Source organism: Sorex fumeus, unplaced genomic scaffold, assembly GCF_029834395.1.
Source record: "Sorex fumeus unplaced genomic scaffold, SorFum_2.1 ptg000122l, whole genome shotgun sequence".
Taxonomy (NCBI): Eukaryota; Metazoa; Chordata; class Mammalia; order Eulipotyphla; family Soricidae; genus Sorex; species Sorex fumeus.
This window is the reverse complement of record NW_026606179.1, coordinates 18,393,676-18,416,849: the sequence shown is the minus strand read 5'-3', so window position 1 is coordinate 18,416,849 and position 23,174 is coordinate 18,393,676. Positions and strand designations below refer to the sequence as shown.

At 58.5% G+C, this 23,174-nt stretch overlaps 1 protein-coding gene across 4 annotated transcripts; it reads right to left on the bottom strand.

The window, feature by feature from the left end:
- Positions 1–15,129: 15,129 nt before the first annotated feature.
- Positions 15,130–22,913, bottom strand: DYRK1B (dual specificity tyrosine phosphorylation regulated kinase 1B). Of its 4 annotated transcripts, XM_056135651.1 has the most exons (12): positions 22,761–22,913; positions 20,811–20,974; positions 19,719–19,838; positions 19,430–19,618; positions 19,022–19,169; positions 18,157–18,443; positions 17,406–17,552; positions 17,184–17,324; positions 16,854–16,889; positions 16,574–16,769; positions 15,957–16,063; positions 15,130–15,862 (listed from the first exon to the last, which is right to left on the bottom strand). In XM_056135651.1, the coding sequence occupies exons 2-12, from the start codon at positions 20,871–20,873 to the stop codon at positions 15,491–15,493; spliced, it is 1,806 nt and encodes a 601-aa protein (XP_055991626.1). In that variant the 5' UTR covers positions 20,874–20,974; positions 22,761–22,913; the 3' UTR covers positions 15,130–15,490. The 4 variants fall into 4 exon arrangements, with proteins under 4 accessions (XP_055991626.1, XP_055991625.1, XP_055991627.1 ...); XM_056135650.1 differs by having other exon boundaries at positions 16,574–16,889; XM_056135652.1 differs by lacking the exon at positions 16,854–16,889.
- Between the last annotated feature and the right edge of the window lie 261 nt (positions 22,914–23,174).

The window sequence follows — 23,174 nt, the reverse complement described above, 5'->3', positions numbered from 1 at the left end:
ATTTGAGGATTTTGCATCTGTTTCTGTATTCAAAAGAAAGATTATTGTTAGTTTTCTTGTGACATCTTGGCATGATCTGGGTACCATGCTAAGACAGTGCCTGCCTTTATTGCAAGCATTTGTGAAGAATTGGTAATCCTTCTTCTCTTGTTTGCTTATTTGGTTGTGGGATGCTGGGGTTCGAACTTGGATCAGCCACATGCAAGGCATGAGCCCCATTTGCTGTACTACCACTCCAGGCCCCCTCTCTTCTTTGAATGAGGTGGTTTAGGCAGGATGGTTTAATGCTAAGTGCAGCAGTGCTGGGGGCTACCAGGCCCACACATGGCAGTCTTGGGGGGCTTGGTTGTGGTGCCACAGATGGAACTTTGATCCTTGTATCTCTGATATGAGTATCTTCCCAGCCCCACAATTCTTTAAATTCTTGGTAGAACTCAGAGGTGAAGCCATCTGTGTCCCATTTTTTTCTTTGTGGATAAAAAAAAGTTTCTTCTTCTGTTTGCTATTTTGAGGCTACACTTGGCTGTGCTCAGGGCTTATTCCTGGCTCTGCGCTTAGGAATCATTCCTAGTGGGGACTCAGGGGGGACCTTGTGTGGAGCCAGAGATCAAACCTGGATCAGATGCCTGCAAGGTGAGCACCCTACCTGCTGTACATCTCTCCAGACGCATGTGGATATTTTTTAGTGTTAGATGAATTAAATCTCTTTAGCTCTGTTCAGCTTTCTTCTTTCTTTCCTTTTTTTTTTGTTCTTTTTTTGGTTTTTGGGCCACATCTGAAAATGCTCAGGGGTTACTCCCAACTCTGCATTCACCCATCACTCATGGCAGTGCTCAGGGGACCATATGGGGTGCTAGGGATTCAACCTGGGTTGGCCACGTGCAAGAGATAATACCCTTTGACCACAGCTGTTCTATTCTTTGTCCTTCCTTCCTTCCTTCCTTCCTTCCTTCCTTCCTTCCTTCCTTCCTTCCTTCCTTTCTCCTTTTGGGTCACACCTGGCAATACTCAGGAGTTACTATATGGGATGCTGGGAATCGAACCCTGGTCAGCAATGCAAGGCAAACACCCTCCCCAAACTGTACTATTTCTCTGGCTTCCATTTAAACATTTATTTTAAGCATTTTTTTGTTTTGTTTTTGGGGACCACACTCAGCTGTGCTCAGGGCTTACTTCTGGCTCTGCACTCAGGAGTCACTCCTGGTGGTGATGGAACCCAGGCCAGAGATGGAATCCAGGTCGGCCACATGCAAGGCAAACGCTCTCCCTGCTGTACTATCTCTCTAGCCGCAATTTTTAATTTTAACTTTGGGGCCTCTTTGGGGAGGGCACACCCTGCACTGCTCAGGGCTCAGGAATCACTCCTGGCAGTACTCAAGGGACCTTATATGGTGCCAGGGATCAAATAGGGCAAGCCACATGCAAGTGACTTGACTCCTGTGCTCTCTCTGGCCTCTCCCCATTTAAGCATTTTAACCATAACATGTAGCGCCTTACATAATCTCTCCAGTCAGCCTCTGCCTGACTCTCGGCTGCAGCCCCTGATCCTGCCACAGCCAGCAGGCCCAGGACAGAGTTTATCGAAGACCCTTTATTGCTGCTGCCTTTTATTTTGTGTGTGTTTGTGTTTGTGTGTCTCCACAGTGCTCAGGGGTTATTCCTGGCTCAGTGTGTATGTGGTGGCCGGCATCCTCTTGGGGTCAACTGCGTGCAGGTCACACGAGTCATGCGCCATATAGCCATTCACTCTCCCTGCTTTTAAATGCACTGGAATGAGTCAGGCCAAGTCAGGTGGGGCTGGGGGTTAGTGTGCCCAGCCAAGGCCAGGGCGCTGGGGCCAGGGCAGCCTGGCAGAGTCTGGGCGAGAGGGGTGCTTATATAAGGAAGCAGGAGCTGGCTCTGAAGGCTGCCCCAAAAAGGAACGTTTGTGCTGGAGGGACCATCAATCAGGGGCCTCGAACAGGTGGAACCGGGCGACTCTCAGGGGAAAGCTGGGCTTGGAGCTCCGGTTACCCGCGGAGCAGCCAGGGCGCAAAAGTGATGCCAGAGGGGAGGGGGAGCGAGGCCTGAGTCAGCGGAAAGAGCACCCCAGATGACCGCAGAGCCTGGAGGGTGGGAGAACCATGGGCCACAAAGAACCCCGCTTCACTCCAGGCCTCAGAGTATGCTCCCCGGGATCTGCAACATGGCTTGACCCGAGGAACTTGCTAGAAACACAAATGCCCAGATGCCCCTTCAGTGAGAGGCAAGAACTTGGAGGAGTCAGAAGGGCCCAGCAAGAAAGGTTTTCTCTGTTGGCTTTGGGTCATTTGGGGGCCACACCCTGTAGAGCTCAGGGGCTATTCCTGGCTCAGGAGGAAGCCCTGACGGTGCTGGGGGCCCCAGATGTGGTGCCAGCGATGGAACCAGGGTCAGGATGAAGGCAAGTACCGTCACCCCGTCCTCTCTCTCTGGCCCCCAACAAGCAGCTTCCCCACACCCTCTCCGTTTTGGGATGGTGAGTTCCCAGGCACAGTTCTAGGTGGCAGAGACACAGGATGGCAATGTCCTTTAGTGGCTCCGTGACACGAGGGGCTACTTAGGTCCTCCTTTTCCACTGTCCTGCCATGCCCAGGATGAGATGTTGGAGTCTGCCCCAGTTTCCCTGCCTTATGAAGAAATAAAGATAGGACTAAGCATTTGCTTTTTTATTTATTTTTTTGGTGGTGGTGGTGGTGGGGGAGGGACACTGGCAATGCTCAGGGGTTCCTTAGGGGGTGCTGGGGATCAAATCTGGGAAAGCATTGTGCAAGGCAAAAGCCCTACGCTGTCCTATAGCTCCAGCCCTGCATTTGCCCATTTCTTTTCTTTTTTTTTGGGGGGGGGTCACACCCAGCAATGCACAGGGGTTAGTCCTGGCTCTGCACTGAGGAATTACTCCTGGTAGTGCTCAGGGGACCATATGAGATGGTGGGAATCAAACCGGGGTTGGCCGCGTGCAAGGCAAACACCCTACCCACTGTGCTATCGCTCCAGCCCCTTGCCTGTTTCTCTATCACTGGCTTGGGGTCACATACGGAAATGTTTGGGGGTCACTCCCGGCAGTGCTCAGGGGACCATGCAGTGCTATACTCTAGCCCTTTGAGATATCTCCTTAAATTCGCCCATCTTTCTTTCTAATTCAACTTTATTGAGGCATAACTTACTTTAAAGGAAGTACAGCTGTTCCTCGTACCTTGGATGAGCCCAGGAATGTGTCCTGTGGATGTGGGGGGAGGGGGGATCTCCTTCCCTGTGGGGGTGTATTCATACACTTTCAGGCTCTCCAAACTCTGTGATTTGGAGTTTTCTCTTTTCCCTTTGGGCCACATATGGAGATGCTCAGGGCTCTGGTCCTGGTGGTGCTCGGGGGACCCTATGGGATGCCGGCGATCAAACCTGGGTTGGCCACGTGTAAGGCCAGTATCCTTTCTGCTGTAGTATCACTCAGGCCCTCCCTTGGTTTTTTAGAGGCTTCAGTACAGTGTGGTGATCAATCATTAACTCCACCTTCAGCTCCTTTCCCTTCTCTAGAGAATGGCAGGGGGGGCAGCAAGAGACACGTTTCAAATTACGGCCTGTAAGAACAAGCTCCAGGGCCCGGGCCTGCCTCATCCAGGGTCCTGTCCAGTCGCCTCAACAGAACCCAGAGACAATGGCACTCAAGAAAGTAGAAATCCAGTCAGGAGCCAGGGCTGAGACCAATATGGAAGTCACAGCTCATCACCTTGGTGGGGTTTTTCCAGTAAAGCAAACCTCCTTCCAGAGGCCCTGCTAATGTGCAGCTCCGCCGTATGGCCACAGGCCAGCCTTCCCCACAGTCATTTTTTGTTTTTTGGGCCACACCTGGCAATGCTCAGGCATTCCTCCTGGCTTTCTGCTCAGGAATTACTCCTGGAAGTGCCCATGGGACCATATGGGATGTTGGGGATCAAACCTGGGTCAGCCATATGCAAGGTAAGCGCCCTACCACTGTGCTATCCCAGCCATTCTTTTAAAAAACAATACCAAAACCATTACATAAACCTTCCCACCATCATTACTTCCAATGTTTCCCACCAACACCCAAGCCTGCCCCAATAGCAGGCCCTAATAATTTATTTTGTATTGCTTGTTGTGAATAATTTGCTAAAAATGATCCAAAAAGATTTCCTTAGAAGAAAGTATGAAGACTGTTGTATCTTACCCTGGAGCCATTAAGCCCTTGTATAGGAGACTACTAACATATTGTTACACATTGAGCCTTGTGTGGAATATGAGATGTCGTGGCCTCGCTCTCCAGGAATTCTAAAATTTTGAATGGGGTGACACAGCTGGAGTTAAAAATTTAACTGGATGGTGACTTTGGGGGGTCCAGAAGCATATCTGAAGCTTTTTTTTTTTAATCTCTTCTGAGATTTATTTATGAGTCTCTGGATCATGGCCAGTTAATGAGCTTAGATGGCACTATCTAAGAGTTCATGGGCATGACTGCCAGACTCCTGGAAGAACAGGGGGATGGGCGAAGGTCACCCATCCCCAACTTCATGAGAGCCTGGAGATTTCAGTCACAAAACCCACATACCTGGATTTTTCAACAGATTCATTCCTGGATGAGGCTCATCCTGAGCCTGTGGAGTCCAGCTGTGAGCATGGCAGCAATTAGATCATGGAGGTTTTTGGCTGCCTGGGCTCTGTCTGGGTAGGTAATGGGCTCATCCCATTCCCAGGTGCCCCAGCTATGAGACTTAGCCTGGTGCAGCATCTGGAGGCATCTTTGCCCTAATCCCTTCTGTTTTGAAATGTCCTTTCCCTTTCTCTCCTCTGCTGTTGACTGATAGTGGCCAGCACGGATCTGCCCATGTGGCTCCCACTCCTGGCCTTGGTGTGGGCCGCGGGCCAAGCTGGGGTGTCTGTCTGGCCGTGCTCCCCCATCTGCAGTCCTGGTGGATCACTGGAAGGCTCTCCTTTGGAGGCAATGCTTTCACATGACTGGTTGAAGTGCACTGGAGCACGCACACGGGTATATACAACCAGATGTTTACTGATAATGTCACTGTAATTCATTTTAGAATGACCCCCCCCCCCCCACCAACATTCAGTTACATGAGCCCGTGCAGTCTGAGAAGTGAGGTTCTGGGGTCAGAGAGAACAAGCGGCTCAATGCATGCTTTGCACACAGAATGCCCAAGTTCAACCCCGGGCATCCCCTAAGCATCAACCCCAAAGCATCGGCCAGGAATGTCCCTCCTCATCCCAGAACTGGGAGTAGCTCCTGATGTGATTCAAAAACCCCCGGCCCCCAAATCAGCTAAGTTCTAGAGCAGAAAGAGCTAAAAGAAGCATCTGGAGAGTTAGGAGGAGAATTAAAATTCTCCAGCAGCTCCCCAGCAGCACGACACAAAAACAGGTGAAATTTTAATAATATATTTTATTTAACTTGATATAGCCAAAATATTACCATATTAACAGGTGATCAATATAAAAATTATTGAGTTATTTTTACATTCTCTTGTTTGTACTAAGTCTTTGAAATCCGGTGGGTATTTTACACTCTGTCTGAGTACATCTTGAGTCACACGAGTCATACTGCAAGGGTCCACGGCTTGCCGGACCGCACGGCATGGCCCAGACCCTCTGCTAATGCGATGCGCTGGCATCACCGGGGAGCGGGGTCGAAACGCAGGCGCTCGCTTCCCCTCCCGACCCCCGGGCTTGCACGGTGATGTGGTTCCAGGGGTTGGGTTCAGTTCAGCCTGCGACACTGGCCTCGTGTTCACCAGCACCCAGCTGCTGACCTGGGAAATCACTCACGCACTCATGCATCACTGTCCCGGGCACTCGCTCGGAGTCGGGCTGTGTGCGGGACCATATGGGGCCACACACACACAGACACACACACAGACACACAAACACGCAGACACACACAACCCCTGCCCTTGGGGAGCTCCCGGGCAATGAAGCCATTAGCACGGAGGTCCCTGTTTCATTCCGAGTGTGCTTGCGGGGAGTCTGGGAGCGTGAGCAGAGTGGCCCGTAGGCAACCACTCTGAGTGGCCACTCTGAGTGAGGAGGGGAGGCCTGGGCACGGGGGAGGGGCGCCCCGCGTGGATGAACTATCCCGGGCCCTGCTCGGGGAATTGTGTTTTAGACTCGAGCAGTGTGGGGTGACTGGGCTGGATCCCGGGCCAAAGGTGGGTGATGGTGAGGCCTGGACAGATTTGGCTGTGCCTGCAAAGTGAGGGGACATGGGAGCGGAGGGTCAGGAGAGGGACCCCGCTGGTCAGCGGGGGGAGGACCTACTGCAAGGACTTGGAGCTGCTTTATTTTTGGGGAGGGTGGCCAGAGGGCCCAGCGACATGGGGACAGTTTGGATCTTCTGGTGCTGGGGGTCACCAGGGCTACACAGCAATGCTGGGTGGGGGGGGTCTTCCAGTGTCGGGGGATCAAACTCGGGGCCCAGGGCAGGTGAAATCTATGCTCCACCCCTGTGAGCTTTCTCCTTGGCCTTGGGTCCCCTGGTCTTAAAGCAAAACATCCTGCCAGTTTTCTGTTTGTTTTTGGCTTTCGGGGTCACACTTGGCAGCACTCAGGGAGCTGACTCTGGGCTCTGTGCTCAGGAATCACTCCTGGCGGTGCTCAGAGGACCCCACGAGCTACTAGGGATGTAACTCAGGTCAGCCACGCACAGGCAAGTGCCCTCCCCACTGTTATTGCTCCCCTCACCCCCCCGCCTCAAATCTTGCCACTCTGAAAACACTGGATCGTTCTGAACGTCACGGAAGTGGGGAAGGCAAAGAGCCAACAGCAGGGAAGCTGGGCGCGGGGTCAGGGTGCGCATGTGCCTCAGACTTTTCTCTCTGTTCTTCTGACTGTAAGGTGGAGGTGTCAACAGAGTATTTTTGGTGGACAGGGACTAAGTCAGCCCATCTGTGAAATGCTGCCCTGGTCACAGGAGAGGGGCGAGCAACTCGCCAAAGAACCCAGACCGGGGTGGCGAGCCGGAAGTGCAGGAAAGAGGGCAGCTCTGGGCACTGCAGTGGCCACTGCTGAGGGCTCGCCAGGTCTCCTGGGAAACCAGCTCCGAGCAGGAGCTGAGCAGGAGGCGCCAGGAAGAGGATGGAGTGAATGCAGGGGAGCCCCAGGATGGCCCAGGGAGATCTGGGCTCGCACCTTGGAGTTCACTACCCCAAGAATCAACAGACCTCAGGGCAGATCCCAGGAATTTCCTCCCTTGGGCGACCTTCCCCAGCAGGCACAAATCTGTCCCAGGGTTTTGGACCACTGGTGCAGGTGCAGGTCACTTGTCAGTGACAAGGGTGACCCTGCATGGCAGCCTGTCCCCACTGTGGAACTGAGGCAGAGGCGGCACCCAGGCCTCCTCCCGGCTCTCTCTGGGGTGACAGAGCCTGGGGTTTTTCAGAGGGACAGAAGGGCTCCTGCCAGCACTTCCCCCGAGACCCAGGCACCAGGGTTTGGCACATTCCAGGAGAAGATTTTCACTGCAGGTGCTGGTTCTGAAGAGGCGCACCCTGTACTTCAGACTCAGGAATAATCAGGGGTTCCTTCTAGAGACCCCTGTCACGAGACGGAGCCCTGCAGGAACAGTCTTGTGGGCAGCGGCGGGGGCCATCAGGGGCCAGAGCACACGCTGGGCTCAGGAGCCACCTGCCCTAAGGCACGAGGGAAACGGACAGGCATCTCTGCTGTCGTGATCGACACCAGCCGTGTCCCACAGACTCCTGTTCCCGGCCAACAGCAGGTGGGTTAACAGGTGATACGGGAGGCCTCAGGGAGCAGGTGAGGCTGACACAAGAGGACAGAGGACAATAAGGAGAGGGCAGGAGTGACCGGTCGCACTGGGGATTGGTGGGGCTAGGTGACATGAGAGCCAGATGAGGGTCAGGCCTGCCATTGAGGACACAGCGAGTCGCGTCCACGGGCCACCCGGAGCTGAAGGCGGGTTGGGGCACTGCAAGTGCAGCCACAGGAAACAGGGTCAAATGGCACAGGGTGTGTGTGTGGGGGGGGACCCAGGAGGCCCCACATACAACAGTGCGGCTATCAGGGCAGGCGGGGGAGTGAGAGACAGGAATCATTCCTCAAGTGAGGTGATGAGGACGACATGGGGAGGTCATGGGCTCGCAGGGCTCCGGGACACTGTGCTCATGGCAGAGAGTGGCCAGACCACTCAGCTGGCAGTGCCCCGAGCCAGGCTCAGAGTGACGGGTGCAGGAGGAGGCGGGCAGGGCTGCTCTGGGGATGCCAGTCAGTGTCATCAGGAGGGAACCGGCTCCCGCTTGTGCAGACACCACACCTCTGTCCGTCTGTCCATCTGACGGGGAAGCTGGCCCCGTGTGAGCATGTGCGTTTGGACTCACCCACACATGTCCCCGCTGTCAGACAAGCAACCAGGGACGGGTGAGAACTGGGGCAAAGGTCATCATACTCCAGGATGGGGGCTGAGGCGCCCTGGAGCCAGGGCCTGTCCTGGCAGGGGAGGAGGTGGCTGAGAGGAAAAGGTGCCACTGCCCAAGAGGCCCCGAGAGCCCCAAACCCGAAGGACCTGAGCGGAACAATGATGCTCCCGAGCACTAGGTGAGTCCCCAAAGATCGAGATCCGAGAGTGCAGATGTGTGCATGAGCAACTGCCCCGAAAGCAGCATGGCAGGCAGACAGATGCCCCCTGGCCAAGAGTGAGGGAATGGGCAGAAACGAGTGGGTGGAACTTGGAGAAGATGGGAGAGCCTGCACCCCCGGGAATCGGCTGGCCTGACCGTCCCTGAGACCCGTCCCTAGTGTCCCCACACACCGCCCAGAGCCACGCCCCATGCCTGGTTCTCACAGCACATGACAGGACAGCCAGGTACTGGGTCGGTCACCTGGGCCTGGGCCCTGAGGGCTGCTCCGGCCGCAACCATAGTCTCCAGGTAACCAGGGGAAAAAGACCTGACACACGTTCTCCCAAACACCTGCCCTGATGCCACGCAAAGCAAGGACAGACGGAGACGCCCAAGGAGACAAAGGCAGCAGGGGGACCAGGGGCTGGCTCCTAGAACAGAAGAACGTTAGTGGGAGTGGGCAGGACTGGAATCAAGCCTGGAGCTGAAGACAAGACCCATCAGCTCTTGAGGCAGATTTCCCCGTACTGGCACACTCAAGCGCAGAGTGATGTTAGTCCTGCCAGATTAATCCCCAAGAATTAAGGAAAGGGGAGCAGGGGGGCGGGTGGGGGGCGTCAGGCACCTGGGGAATCTCTAGATGCTCTCTGCAACATTTCTGCAAAACAGAACTGCTCGGTGGAAATAAATTCCAAGATCCCTTTCTCCAAGTCCAATGGCTTCACAGCATGCGGCTCACCGGGAGTGTCCCTAGTTACCCACATGCAGTCTCCTGGTCCTCCTGACTCCGAGACGATGCAGGTGAGTCAGCTCGGCTCTCAATCCCGAGACCTATCTAGTGGGGGGCTGTCACCTCACAGGGTGCACTCACTCTGAGCATGTCGTCATCTCTGACCCTGGGCATTCAATCCTGGTAGAGGCACAGGGGCTGTGGGAACTGAGTGGGGAGGGCGATGCATCGAGGCTGGTTGCAGGGGAAGGGAAGTGGAAGAGGCCAGCAGATGGCCACATTCAGTCCCTGCCCATGCCCTCCCATCATCACCCCTGGCTAATCTGCCAGGGCTGTGCCTTCAAACTAGACGGGCACGGCTACTCTGTCCAGCCCCTTCCCTGGGCCAATCACCCAAGCTCCCTGCTCCCCTTCACCTTTCACCCTTGAGGGTCTCATTCAAGCTACGAAAATGCCCAAGACTCCCCACTGCACTGCCTCTGCCTTAGCTCACCGCCCCTCCCCACCAATAGGCCCCAATCCTGGCCATGAAGCCATTAAGTCTGCCTGCATCTCCCCACCTCTAGCTAAGTGCCCATCTACCGTCCTGCAGGGTGACCTCCTGTCCACGGGGCCCCTGTGTCCATCCTGGTGCCGGGTGTTGGATCGATCAGCAGGTTTCAACCCTTTGATGCCTGCGGACCAGTGGGCAGAGAGAAAACGGTGTGCTGACCACCACCACATACAAAGCATGGCTGAGAATCCGTGTACCTTTGCTAAGCCAACATTGACAATGGTGCCGTGCCGCCACTGGGGCTGGGGGATTTTGCAGGCCCTTAGGAAATTTCTGCAAACTGGCACCCAGGCAAAGGTTGTATCAGACCTCAGCTCTCAGACTCTAGGTGCCTGCCTTTACCTGCCCACGCACTGGGATCCAATCAGCCTTGAGGCCTCCCCACTGCATCTGCTGGCCCAGTTGGTGCTCAGGTCCAGTGTGATTCTTTCTGCTGCGTCAAGCATGCCACAGGGCCTCTGCACTTGCTCCCCCCACCCCCTCCCCCGCCCTGGAATGTCCTTCTTAGGGATTGGGGATATGGCTTAGCGATAAGATTGCTTCAGAGAGGCCCTTGGCAAAACACACACATACCCCTACAACATCCTTTGCAGGAAGACCTACACAGCTGTCTTTTCCTCAGGGCCCTGCTTCTGTAATCCTTCCTTCCAGATCTTCCTGAACCCCTCCCTGTGAAACGGCAGTGTCTGTTGAGCGATAACATCCCCACAGATGCAATGATGCTGGCTCATCCCCCATCGTCCCCCACTCATGCCAGGCCCCAGAGCATGAGGACTGGGAGGATCTTCCCTGCCCCTCCATAGCGCTAGGCACAGAAGTTCAATGTCAGAAAGACTGAAGTGAGTCCATCCTGGAACTCCCAGCAGCATGCCAGTTCCTGGCTGCTGGCTCTGTGGGCTCACCTTGGCTTCCCAACAGTGCTCTGCTCTGTGGGATTTGTCCCAAGCAAGCCCGCGGCCATTCTGCTCTACTCAAGGGCCTTCCAAGAACCTGACTTCAGCCTCCTGCTCCTGAGCTCCCTGCCCAGCGGGGGAAGGCGGGGAGGGGGGGGGGCTGCCAGTTCCCTGCAGTTCTGCAGTTCCAGGGGAGCCCAGAACCTGGACAAGCCCTACTTTTCAAAGAAAAGGTGCCTCAGCCATGGGAGGGCTCTGACCTGAGGGCGTTAGGAGTAAGTGGTTTCAGGATGCATTTATTGATCTGCTAACCCACCTTCCTGAACAATTAGATTGTCTGGGGCTACACTTGGCAGTGCTCAGGAGTTACTCCCAGCTCAGGGGCTGGAGAATCAGATGGTGCCAGGGATTGGATCTGCAAAAAATATGCTCAGCTGGTGAACTCTTTCCAGCCCAGTTTCTTTTTTTTGTGGGGGACACTGGGGATTAGACCCAGGTCTAATTAATCTGGAAGGCATAGATTATCCCAGTGAGCTGCAGTCCATTAAAAAAAATCTTTGGACACATCTGGCAATGCTCAGCGCTTACTCTTGGCTCTGTGCTCAGGCATCACTCCTGGCAGTGTGTGGGGACAAATGCTATGCTGGGAATTGAATAGGAATTGAATAGGAATCAGTTGCTCATTTGTACAAAGAGAGTAACGACATCACAGTGACTGAGGATTAAACGGGCTAATTACAGAAAATGGTACAACTGCCTAAAGTTGGTCTTGGTTAGCTACAAGTGGGTAACAAATCATCCCCAAACAGTGCCTTAAGAGAACAGCCATTTTTGTGCTCTGGTGCTGGAATGTGGCCAAGATGAGTCAGGCCTGTTCCTCTCTGTTCCTGGGTCAGCTGGGAGCAGGGCTGGGCACCTGGGGTAAATCCACTACGGCAGCTGGGGGCTGGCCTGGGCTCTCCCAGAGAGCAGACACTGCCAGGCCCAGCCCCCAGCACCACTCTGCCCCGCATCAGTCCACAGGAAGTGATAGCAAGGAAGGTGGGGTTGGCTCAGGAGCAGCTATTTGGTCTTAATGACGCTGACCTTGCCAATGGGCCACTTTACATTTCAATCCTCTCCAGTCAACAATTCCCCAGGCAGCAGCCAAGAGGGAAATGTCTAACACAAAAGTGACCCTGTCTCCTTTCACTTAAAATTTGGGGCCCAGTGCAGGGAGGATATTTGCCTTGCAAGTGGTTGACCTAAGTTTGATCCCCAGTATCCCATACGGTCCTCTGAGCACCCCCAGAGTATCTCCTCGGCATTGCTAGGTATGCCTCCCCTGCCCACTCCCTGCTCCCATTTTTTTTTGTTGTTGTTGACAATAAGTGGGGATTAGGGACACATATTCCTTTGTGTTTTGTGCAGGGCAAGTGTCCTACACATTGTACCATTGCTCTGGCCCCAGGAGACACTCTTTTTGTTTTTTGGGTCACACCCACACTTGGGGTTATTCCTGGTTCTGCACTCAGGGATCATTCTTGTGATGCTCGGAGGACCGCATGGGATGCCGTGGTCAGCCACATGCAAGTCAAGTACACTATCCGCTATACCATCCACCAGGGCAAGAGCCCTACCCACTGTACTATCACCCCAGGACACACTTATTACAGGGGCCTGAATGATCTGGTCTCTTCCTCTCCTCTCAATCTCTGGGGCTTCTACCCTCTTCCCCACTGATCCCTCTTACCTTTTTTTGAGGTGTGCTAGTGGGGAGCGGTCGGGCCACACCCCATGGTGCTGGGGAACCATGCAGAACCTGGGACAGAACTCAGGTCAGCTGCATGCAACTCAAGCACCTTATCCCCTTTTGCTTCTTAAGGTCTGAACACCCCCTCCACCACCTCAAACCTCATTTCCCAGAATATGTGCAGGTGTAGGTTAGGTGTCCTGCACATGCTCTGAAGCACTCTGTCCCTGCCGCGTCCAATCCGCCTGGAGAGTTGATAATATCCATCACCACCCTAACATGAGCTCTTGGGGTTGGGGGGCAGGAATCCCATTTGATCCTGGCCGTTTTCCCAATGCTGATCATAGAGCAGAGGCACTGTGACACGAGACACCTATGAAGACCTTAGCAAACTTTATGGTGTCTCCTTCACGTTCTATGTACAGAGGACTGTCAGAGTCCCTGGGCTGCTGGAACCAGGATCTGTGCTCTGAAATTGCTCATCTGTCTGTCCCTCCATCCATCCTAATAGTTATGGTGCCCCTAGCCTGGGTTAAGTGTTTGTGGGTGTTGCTGATGAAAGCATGGAATAAGCAGAACACCCGGCTCTGCTGATGCTTAGAGAGGAAGGGAGCGTGGACCACAAGGCATGTCAGTTTCCTAACAGCTACACAGGTGCTAAGACCAAAGTTAAGGAAAGGCAGCTACAGATGGATGTAGTGGAACCAGCTCTGAAGACAGGGTTGCCAGAGCTGAGGCAGCAAGGAGGGAGAGGTGGGAGGGGGCAATCACTGGGGATACTTGGCAGGTGCGCCATGACATGGAGCCACAGGAAGCTCTGACACAGAGCTCTCACGGCACCTTGACTGAGCATGGAGGCTGTGGGCCGGTCCAGGGGGAAGAGCTGGGAACATGTTCGGGAGACAGTGGAGAGTCAAGGACAATGCCAGAACTTCAGGTCTGAGCAGTGACTTGTGTGTGTGTGTGTGGGGGGGGGGGGGGGGGGGGGGGACCGCCCTGGGGAACAGGAAGGAAAGGATCTCAGCCAAGATTCCTCTCATGCCCACCTCTCCAGGGAGGAGAGGAGACAGGTCAGGGGAGGGTCTGGCCGGGAAACAAACTGGGATGAGCATAGCAGGCCTAGCCCAAGCTCCCCAAAGGCCCACGCAATCCGACCAGAGTCGGGTCGCTCCTCACGCACCTCGCTAAGGGGATTGATGGTCACACAACTCACTCAGGCCCACCTGAGTCCTCCTTAAGTTCCTAAATTACTCAACCTTTCTCTGCTCTCAATATCCTTTGCCAAAGAGAGGTCACACTTGCTCTTCAGATAGCTCCTTACCACCACCCCAACAGAAGCGAGGAAGAGAGGGAGAGGAAGAATTCAGCGCTCGCAGCACGCCCGGCACGGTTCCAGTACCCGACAGCCCTCGCATGGGACCCACCTGCAACCAACCCCAAGATCCCGGCCCCATCCACCCTCAAGTCCTCTTGCCGGCCACAGCGGCCAGGCTGGGCTCCCGGACCAGACGGAGGATTTCCCCTACCCTTCAAGAAAGCCCCCCGGGGCTCCTTGAGACCCCCAAACTCCAAGCTCCCGACATAGCCAATAAAATATTCCACGATGATCCCTACGGAACTCTCCAGATCTTGCCACCACCAAGCACCTGCAGCTCGCACCGCCGCCTCTGCGCATCACTCCCCCGCGCCTCTATCTGCAAACCCGCGCGGGTCCCTCACGGGTCCCCGCGGCCAGGTCAGGAAGAGCCTACCTCCGCCTCTGCACCACGGCGAGGAGCCGGACCTCCGGCCGCTCCCACCCGCTCCCGCACGCCGCAGACCCACGCGCTTGCGCACAGCCCCACACCGCCCGCTCACCCTTCCCGGGCGGCGCCCCTACGGCCCGCCCCCAACTGCGGATTGGCTGCCACAGAACCCGCCCCCAAATACGCTAGCAAAAAAGGATTCTGGTCTTTGTAGTTCGCCAATGAAAAGGGGGCGGGGAACACTAGGTAAAACTCCATTCCCCAGAAAGCATCGCAACCAGTGGCAGAAAAACTGTTACTCTTTGAATCAGAAGCCCCTAAATTGGCCGTTCGGGGGGCAGAGGTTTCCAAAATGCCACGGAAACAGGCTCACTTACCTGAAACCTCGGAATATCTTTTGATCAGAGAATCTCAAAAACGCTTTGCTTCGCACTGGTTCCAGAGGGTGACACCAGACGTGGGGGAGGGTTGGGGGGCGGGGTCACTATTAAGTCTGTACCCATTACCTGCCTGCCTGCCATTCCTCAGGCCTGCTACATGCACTCAGCACCTAGTGGATGCCTGCCTGGAATAAAGGGCCTCTCTCTCCTGGTGGATTCTGTGACAGCTCTGATTTTTAGGGTAGAACCTGATGCTGGGGTCTGGGCCTGTTCAGTTTACCCCGGAGATTGCAAAAATGAGCTAGAACCCTAACCAGGACTCCTGACTAGGACTCCGGAGCCCTGGCCCACAGCAGCCTTGCCTGCGCCAACAGCCCGGGTGGCAGAGCTCTCATACCCCGACCCCAACAACGCTCCCCACCATGCCTCTGAGGACTGAGCCAGGGGAGCCGGACCCCTGCAAACGTTCAGGCAGGCATGTGAGAAAGCTCTTTACTGGGGGGTACAGCAAGGAGGAGCAAGGCCATCTCCCCCTACCTGCCCCCACCCCCTCCTAGGGCCCTGGGGTGAGAGGGGACTCCCCAACACCGGACCACCACTGTCTTTGGTACAATAAATAGAAAACAAGGGGGGGCCAAGGGTCCAGTCCTTAGTGGGGAGGGTACGCCTGAACCCCTCTCCTCCACCCCCTGCCCTAGGCCCCGGTCAGTGCAGGCCTCACCCACCCCAGCTGGGTAGCAGCAATTCCAGTCAAGGGGAGAGATGAGGATGGGAGCCCAGGGCCCCCAGATGGGAGGAGGGGGTATGGCTTCAGGAGGGGCCCCAGGGAGAGGGCGGGGTCATGAGCTGGCTGCTGTGCTCTGGGGCACACCACGGAGGCCCAAGCGAGGTCCCAGAGCGGCAGGGTCGTCGGGGGGTGGGAGGGGTGGACGACCTCCTGTCACCCGAGTCCGGAGGGCTGAGGCAGCCGGGTGCTGGGGGGCAGGTGCTGGGTGAGGTGGGGAGCAGTCCGGAGGGCCGCCCGCCAGGCTCACATCCATCAGCTCCGGGGGTGGCGGTGAGGTTGGTGATGGGGGTCGGCCAAGGCAGTGGGGTTGGGGGAGTAACTGGGCCCCCGGCCCTGGAAGTGACACAGCGGAGGCACAGGCCTGATGTGGCTTGTGGGGCACATCACCCCCCGCCCAGGGGCGCAGCGGCTGGGAAAGTGGGACCTGAAAGAAGAATCGTAGCGCGTGTGAGGAAGGCCCCAGGTCCTGTGGCCCCAGACACCCACCGCCCACCTCCAAAGACCCTCGAGCCCCATACCTGGGGGCTGTTCATCTCACAGTCAGTGATGGGGGGCCCGGGGCCCCCACAATATCGGTTGCTGTACCGGTAGGCCCGGTTGTCATTGGAGGAGCCACTGGAGCCTCCTGAAGTGCCAGGGAAGAGAAGAGGCCTTAGGTGAGGGGGTGCTGGGCGGAGCCTAGGGTGAGGCTGGGGTGCAGGTCTGGATGGGGGAACCTGAGCACTTTCAAGGGGCGGAGCCTCATCCTGAGACACGGGGTCAGAGATGGGCTGTGGGGGCTGGAGGTGCAACCAACCAGCTGTGGATCTGAGCCAGGCTCCCTTCTGGAGACAGGGTGAGAGAGCTCGCTTGTCCCAGCCCGCTCGGCTGCTCAGGGCATCCCCTACTCTGAACCTACCGTTCTCTTCTCGGGAAAAACAGCAGTGCCCCTGGAACTCTACCTTCTCTACGCGAGCAAACAGAAAGTGCCTCCCTAGCTGCGCCTGAGCTATAGTCCCCGCTGGCCTGTACATCTGCCAAGGCCCCTGGCCTCCACCTTGGGGGGCAGTGTCGCCCCATCAACTAGATTTCCCGGGTCAGGCCGCAGCAGAGCTGTGCCGCCCCCATGCTCCCCTCTCTGGCACTGGGCACCCACCAGAGCTGGAGATGGAGCTGGCGGTGCTGGAGGAGGGGCAGGTGTCGAGGGGTGCGGGCGAGGTGGAGGCACTGCTGCCTGCCGGGCCCGTGTTGGTGGCCTCGTCGGCAGTGCGGCGGAAGAAGCCGTGCTGCAGGGCCCCCAGCGGGCTGATGCGGGCGGCGGGCTCATACTCCAGCATGCGCAGCACCAGGTCCTGGAAGCGGAGGTAGTCGGCGGGGCTGTGGCCCGGCTCCCCCGCCCGCCGGCCCCCGGGCCCGCCCGTCTGCACGCCCAGCACCTCCTGCAGCCGCCGTGTCCCGGGGCCCTGGTAATCCTGGCAGGGAGGGGGTGGGAGGGGGGGGCAAGAGAGTGGCCGTCAGTGGGCAGGAGGGGCAGGGAGACACACACGGGGAAACAGAGGCACAAGAGAGGAAGTGGAGAGAGAAGCTCAGAGTCGGGGAGGGGGTAGGAGGGCGGGGTGGGGAGGGGAGGAAGGCAAAGGCCGAGGAGGGGGAGAGGAAGGACGGGAAAGACACAAGGGCGAGGAAGCGGGGAGAGAGGGAGCCCCAAGTGTGAGAGAGTGAGGGGCACCCAGGGTAGGAGGAGCGGCACGGGGCGGGGGCCGCACCTTCCTGAGTTCCTTTGTCCTTCGTAGGGTCCAGCCACCCCCAGGCAGCCGTTCAAAGTACTTGCGAGCCTTGGGGGCCTGGTCCAGCATGGGGGCTGGCGGGATGCCCAGCACCTCCACAATCCGGTTCATCTGGTCCACCTGCGAGCAGGCAGGTGGTCAGGGTGGTCGGGCCCGCCCGGCGTCACCCCCTCCAGCACACACCCCTCTTTGGGAGCACACCTCATTGGAGCCACTGAAGAGGGGCTCCCCGGTGTGCATCTCCACAAGGATGCAGCCCAGGGACCACATGTCGATGGCCAGGTCATAGGGCGTGCCCAGGAGCACCTCGGGAGAACGGTAGAAACGGCTCTGGATGTACTGATAGATCTGGGGGAGGAGAGGGGCAGCGGTCAGAAACCCTGGCCTCCCTGAGAGGTGCCGCCAACTCCCTGGAGGCTAGGAGACCCAGAGACCCTCCTCTTCCTCCTGCATACACTGGAGGTTGGAGCTTCCATCCTGGAGTCACTGCACTCACTGTCTGGAATCACCACCACTTGCAATTCCTTAGCCGCTGGGTCCTCTGCCGGCCTAGCCTGAACCCAGGCGGCAGAGGGGGACAGCCTGCAGCCATGGCCCCACCCTCCTGCCCATTCCAGACTCCTTCCAAGCTACTTCCGTCACCCTCTGAAATGTCTCAGCAAAGCTGAAGTGCTCCCCTCCAGCCCCCAGCCTATCTCTAGTTTTATGTGCCAAGAATAAACACTTGGCAAAGGGCGGTGGCAGGCTCAAAGCCAAACCGCCAACCCACCTTCACCTGGCCAGCGTGGGCCCAGCTTCCTCAGGCTCCTGCTGCCCTTCCCCCCTGGTTGTGTATCTACTGTTCCCCACCGCCCCCCACCCCAACTCTAGCCCTGCGGGGGTCACGCCCTCCCCACCCAAAGCTTTGTCCCTCCTTTCCACCAGGGCCCCGCCCAGCCCTGAGGCCCCGCACCCGTTGGCCAAGCTGGCAGGAGCTGCCAAAGTCCACGATCTTGATGGCACTGCGCTTGGGGTTGCAGAGCAGGATGTTCTCGGGCTTGAGGTCGCAGTGGATGATGCTGAGCTCGGGTGTGGCCAGGAAGAGCAGCGCCGTGCAGAGCTGCTGGGCCAGCTTCCGAGTCAGGTTCAGCGAGACGCCACGGAAGTGCGTGTTGCGCAGGAGGTCGTACAGGTTGTAGGAGAGCAGCTCGAACACCAGGCACAGGTGGTTCCGGAACATGAAGTGCCGCTTCAGGTGCACTGAGGGAAGGGGCCCGGGGCAAGGGTCAGCGCACACAGCCGCCCCATGCTCACAGGCTACTCTGGTCTCTGACCAAGTGGTCACTTCCCAGGATTTCCCAGGGTCCCAATGGACTCCCCGCCTAACCCCAACTCCATTTGTAGTACTTTTCCAGCCTGCTATACTCTAAAGCAAGCACTCTTTAAATCCATTTGCTTTTTTATTTAAAAGAGGACTCGATATAGACGGGGAAAAAACCCAAAGAGTAATAAGACTCTGGAAGGTACTGCCGGACAAAGGATGGACAGTGGGGCTCTCCTGATGATGACTCTAGGCAAGTGACTGTCAGGGGAGTCTGGGAGGCCCCCGCCCCGCCCCCAGGGGCTGCAGAAAGGCCCTTTGCCTAAGCAGACTTATAGGAAGCCTGGCCTTGGCAGGCTCTGCAGAAACTCTGACCAGCGCTGTCATGTGAACCCGGTGGGTCAGGTACAGGTGGCAGAACTGCTGAGGCCAGGGAAGCACAGTGTATGCCCTGCCCTGAAGACAGCGCCCGCCTGGGGGTGGGGTCCGTCCCACTCCGCCTGAGGCCTGGCCTCACCTATGTAGTACTTCATCTCCGTGTCGTGCTGGTTCATCAGCTCCAGCAGTCGCAGCTCAATCTGGGCCTGGTTCAGGAAGGCCTTTTTGTTCTTGATGATCTTGATGGCCACCAGCTCCTGGCTCTGATGATCGTAGGCTTTTACCACCTGCCAGGGCAGGACCCAGGGCCCCGTGAGGCAAGGGGAGAAGGAGGGCAGGGCGGAGCCCCCTCTCCTCCCCACGCCAGGCCCCGCTCAGGGGTGCTGATTCAAACGGCGCCTTCCCCAGCGTCTGGCTGCGGAGTGCACACAGGGCAGGGACTGAACAAATGAACAAATGGCCACAGGATCTTGAGCACCGGGGCCAGTCCCCCCACCCCCCACCCCGCTGTGTGGGCCACAGTCAGCAGGGCCCTGGGTCACCACACCTGGCCAAAGGAGCCTTTGCCGATGAGCGAGTCGATCTCGTAGCGCTCCAACCAGCGCTCGCCACTGCGCACAATGTAGTCGTGGTTGTCGTCGTCATAACCGTGGTTCAGGACCTTCTTTTCCTTCTTGGTGCTCGAGTCCTGAGGTGGGGCCTGCTGGGCCCGCCGCTTCTTCTTCGCATAGTAAACCTGCCCCGCCGGCCAGCCAGGAGATGGGGAGCGGTGAGCAACCAGAGCCCGCAGCCGAGCCCCTTAGCCCCCCGGCCGGGCTCCCCTGCACCCTGCACACCTCATTGATGTGCTTGTAGGTCTTGATGAGGTCCACAGAGAGCTTGCGCAGCGGGGCTGACGTCGCATCCCGGAATGCCAGGGGCAGCCTCCGTGGCAGTAGCCGTACATCGGGCAATACCTGGGACAGGGTTAGCGGTAGACACTGTGGACAGGCCTTCCTCTCTGATCTACAGGGGCCAACTCCATGGGTTCCTCACTCTCCACTATGGATTCATCCGCTCACTGACTCCCCTACATCAGACGGTCCCTATGGGCAGGGACAGTGCCTCCTGGCTGTATATCCGGCACCTGGTGCAGGGCCTGCACAGGACAGGGGTTCCTCAAAAGATCTGCTGAGTGAGCGATGGGACCAATGATCTGCCTGGGCAGGCGGCTCTAGTTCCTTTATTTTTCTCTGAAGTTCAGTGAAAACTGGGAGGTACTGTGGGGGAAATCTGGGTCCTGCCTCCACCAACCCTTCCACCCTAATGCCATCCATTCTGGGTATCCCATCACCTTAAGGTCATCATCCCCTTGTCTTCTCTTCACCCCTTGGGGTCTTCCCAGCCCTTCCCCACACACACCAAGCCTCTCTGCCCAGTTTTCGTACCCGGGGTCTCAGATGTAAATCCAGCACCCTGGGCCCCGCAGTGGACCAGCTCCCAGCTCTGCATTTCAGAGCCTCAACTCAACAGTCGCTACACTCAAAAATCCAGACACTGTTCCCTGCTGGCTCCACCATGCGCCTTCCCACTGCCTCCACCTTCTAAGCTAGACTTTTCTCTTGGGGACCAGCCATGAGTTTGCTGTGTGCCAGGACCCATATCCAGCAGCTCACTGTGCCCTCACAGTGGCCCTGCAGGGAGCTGTCACTCCTGGCTCAGTTCTCCCAAAGAGAAACAGATGCCTGGAAAACCTAAGCCGTTGAACCAGCCCTCCTAGGACCCGAGGGCAGGCTCTCCAGCCGGGCCCTATCTGCCAATCCCAACTCTCTTCCACTCTCACGGGACCCTCCGCACCCACAGAGGACTGTCCTAGGCCCCCACTCCCTCTCCTGGTACCCAGAACCTTCTATCCCAAGTGGAGTGAGCAGTCCAGCTTCCACATGTACCTGTGTATGCTCCTGGGGCCCGGGGAAGCCAGAGAAGGGACCATGGCCCTGAGGAACGGCCATGGTGGGCTCAGAGGGCCGCAGGGGAGCGAGGCCTGGAGCGGGAGCCCGGCCGGGGGGCGCCTTCTCGCATCCTGCACCTCGGCTGCCACCGCCGCTGAGACCTGCAAGAGGGCAGGAAGACACAAAACAAGGGGACGTGAGGGGCAGTGCCGGGCAGGCGAGAGAAGGCAGGGCGGAGGAAGGGAAGAGGTACAACAGGTGGCCTTGAAGAGAGGGGACAGGGGTGGGGTGGGGGGCACAGTGTGTATCCTCAAGGAACGATCACCAAGTCAATGGAGACAGCACAGAAGGGGAGCCGGGCGGAGACAAGGGGCAGGACAGCAAAGGACAAAAAGACATTCATCAGGAGAAGGGAAGGAGAGACGGACACCTCCAAGGCACGGGGAGTGGGGTGCCCCCTCACATGCAAGCCTGACTCCTGGCTCCCCTCTCTCAGCAGCAGCTCCCTCGCACCCCACCCCCACCCATAGAAATGTCCTCTGTGCCCCCTCCAAACCACAGCTATCTTATACTGGTCCCCCCAAACACATCAAGGTCCTTGGGGACCAGCAACACACCAAGGTTATGAGAACCCCTATACCAGCCCTAGCTCATCATTCCCAGGGGCCTCCTCCCCGTATCATGCCCAGTTCCTCTCTTTCTCCTGAGTACCCACCCTTCCGCGGGGTTTGCCCCCTACCCTGTCCCAATCCCCCCATGGTCTCATCAGAGCTGTTAACCCACATTACTCCAAGGTCCCCTTGCCACCGACCAGCCCCAACCAGCCTGGCAGGTGCAGGGCAAAGTTTAAAGGGATGGTCCTTTCGCCCCTCAGCGGATCTGAGCCCCAGACCCCTCCATCCACTCTTCCCAGGCGGCCCCTCTCTCTGGTGGCTCTTCACCTGGGGGTCACGCCATAGCGGTGCCCGTTCCTAGAAGGCCCCCAGAGCCAACCTCGGTCTCACATAGCAGTCCCTCCCGCCTACCCGCCCCAACAAACTCCATGCCAGACCCCCTTCTCCCAGGCCGGTCTGACACCCCTCCTCTCTCCTGGAGCTCCCCTCCTGCCCCCCTCTTCCCGGGAGCCTCCCACACCAGGACCCTCTCTCCGGCGCCCACCCCCTACCCGGGTCAAGGCTGGCGCGGGGCCCACGGGGGGCTGGGGCGCGGTGGGGCCCCCAGTGGGGTGGGCGAGCGGCCAGCATGGCGGCGGTGGCAGCGGAGAGGAGACACTGCCGCCTGTCCCAGCCCGGCGGGCCCGGCAAGCCCCGCGGCGGGGAGGGCAAGCGGGACAGGCGGCCGGTGGGTGACAACAGCAGCCGCCGCCGCCGCCGCCGCCGCCGCCGGGGGCGGGGAGAGGAGGGGACGAGGGTCAGCCCAGGCCACGCGGGGGAAGGGGGAAAGCAGGTGGACGGGGGAGGGGCGGGTTAACCCTCGCCCCGCCGCCCCGCCCCGCGCAGCCACCCGCCCCCGGGGACCCCAGCGTCCCGCCCCCCGCCCTGGAGGCCCGCCCCGGCCGGCCGAGAGCTGGCGGGCGGGGCCCGAGCGAGCCCGGCAGTCCACACCTGCCATGGCAACAACCGCGCCATTGGCCGCGCTCGCCAAGCGCTCAGCCAATCACCGTCCGGGGCAGCTGTTGCTAGGCGACGGCGATGCGCCAGCGGAGCCGAGCCCAAACAAAGGGCGGGAGCGGGGCCCGCTACCCCCTCCCAGACCCCTCCCTAGATCGCTCCCCTGGGCTTGGCCCCTTCCAGGAATCCGACTATGAATAACCGGGCGCTGCCGGCACCTGCCCGCCGCCCCCCTCCGCCTCGTGCTAAGTCTCGCGGCGCCGCGGCCAGGGCGGGTCCCCGTACTGCCCCGCTCCCCGCGACCGCACTCCGCTTCGCCCGGCAGCCGCGGCGTTACCTGAGGGCGCGGGCGAGGGGACTCCAGCCGCTCGGGAAGCCCGAGCTCAGACCTGCCCGCTGGCTGAGGGGATCCGACGGACGCGACGAGCCAGGGCCCGATTACCCAGTAATGCAACCAGCAAAATGGCGACCACAACAAACCGGCCCCCCCGCCCAGACTCCGCCCCCGTCCCCACCCCCACGGCCCCGCCCACGTGACCCGAATAGCGTTCCGCGCCTGCGCGGCGCCGCGCCCGCTGGCACCCATGCGCGGCGAGCTGCCGGCCCCGCCCGAGCGCGGAAATCCGGTTCGCGGCTGCGCCAGCGGCCGCTCAGCAGAGAGCATGCGCCGTGCCGGCCGCGCGTCCCGGGGAAGGGGGGGCGGGGGAGCCGAGGAGCCCAGCCCCGCACCACCGCGCGGGTCACCCAGGTC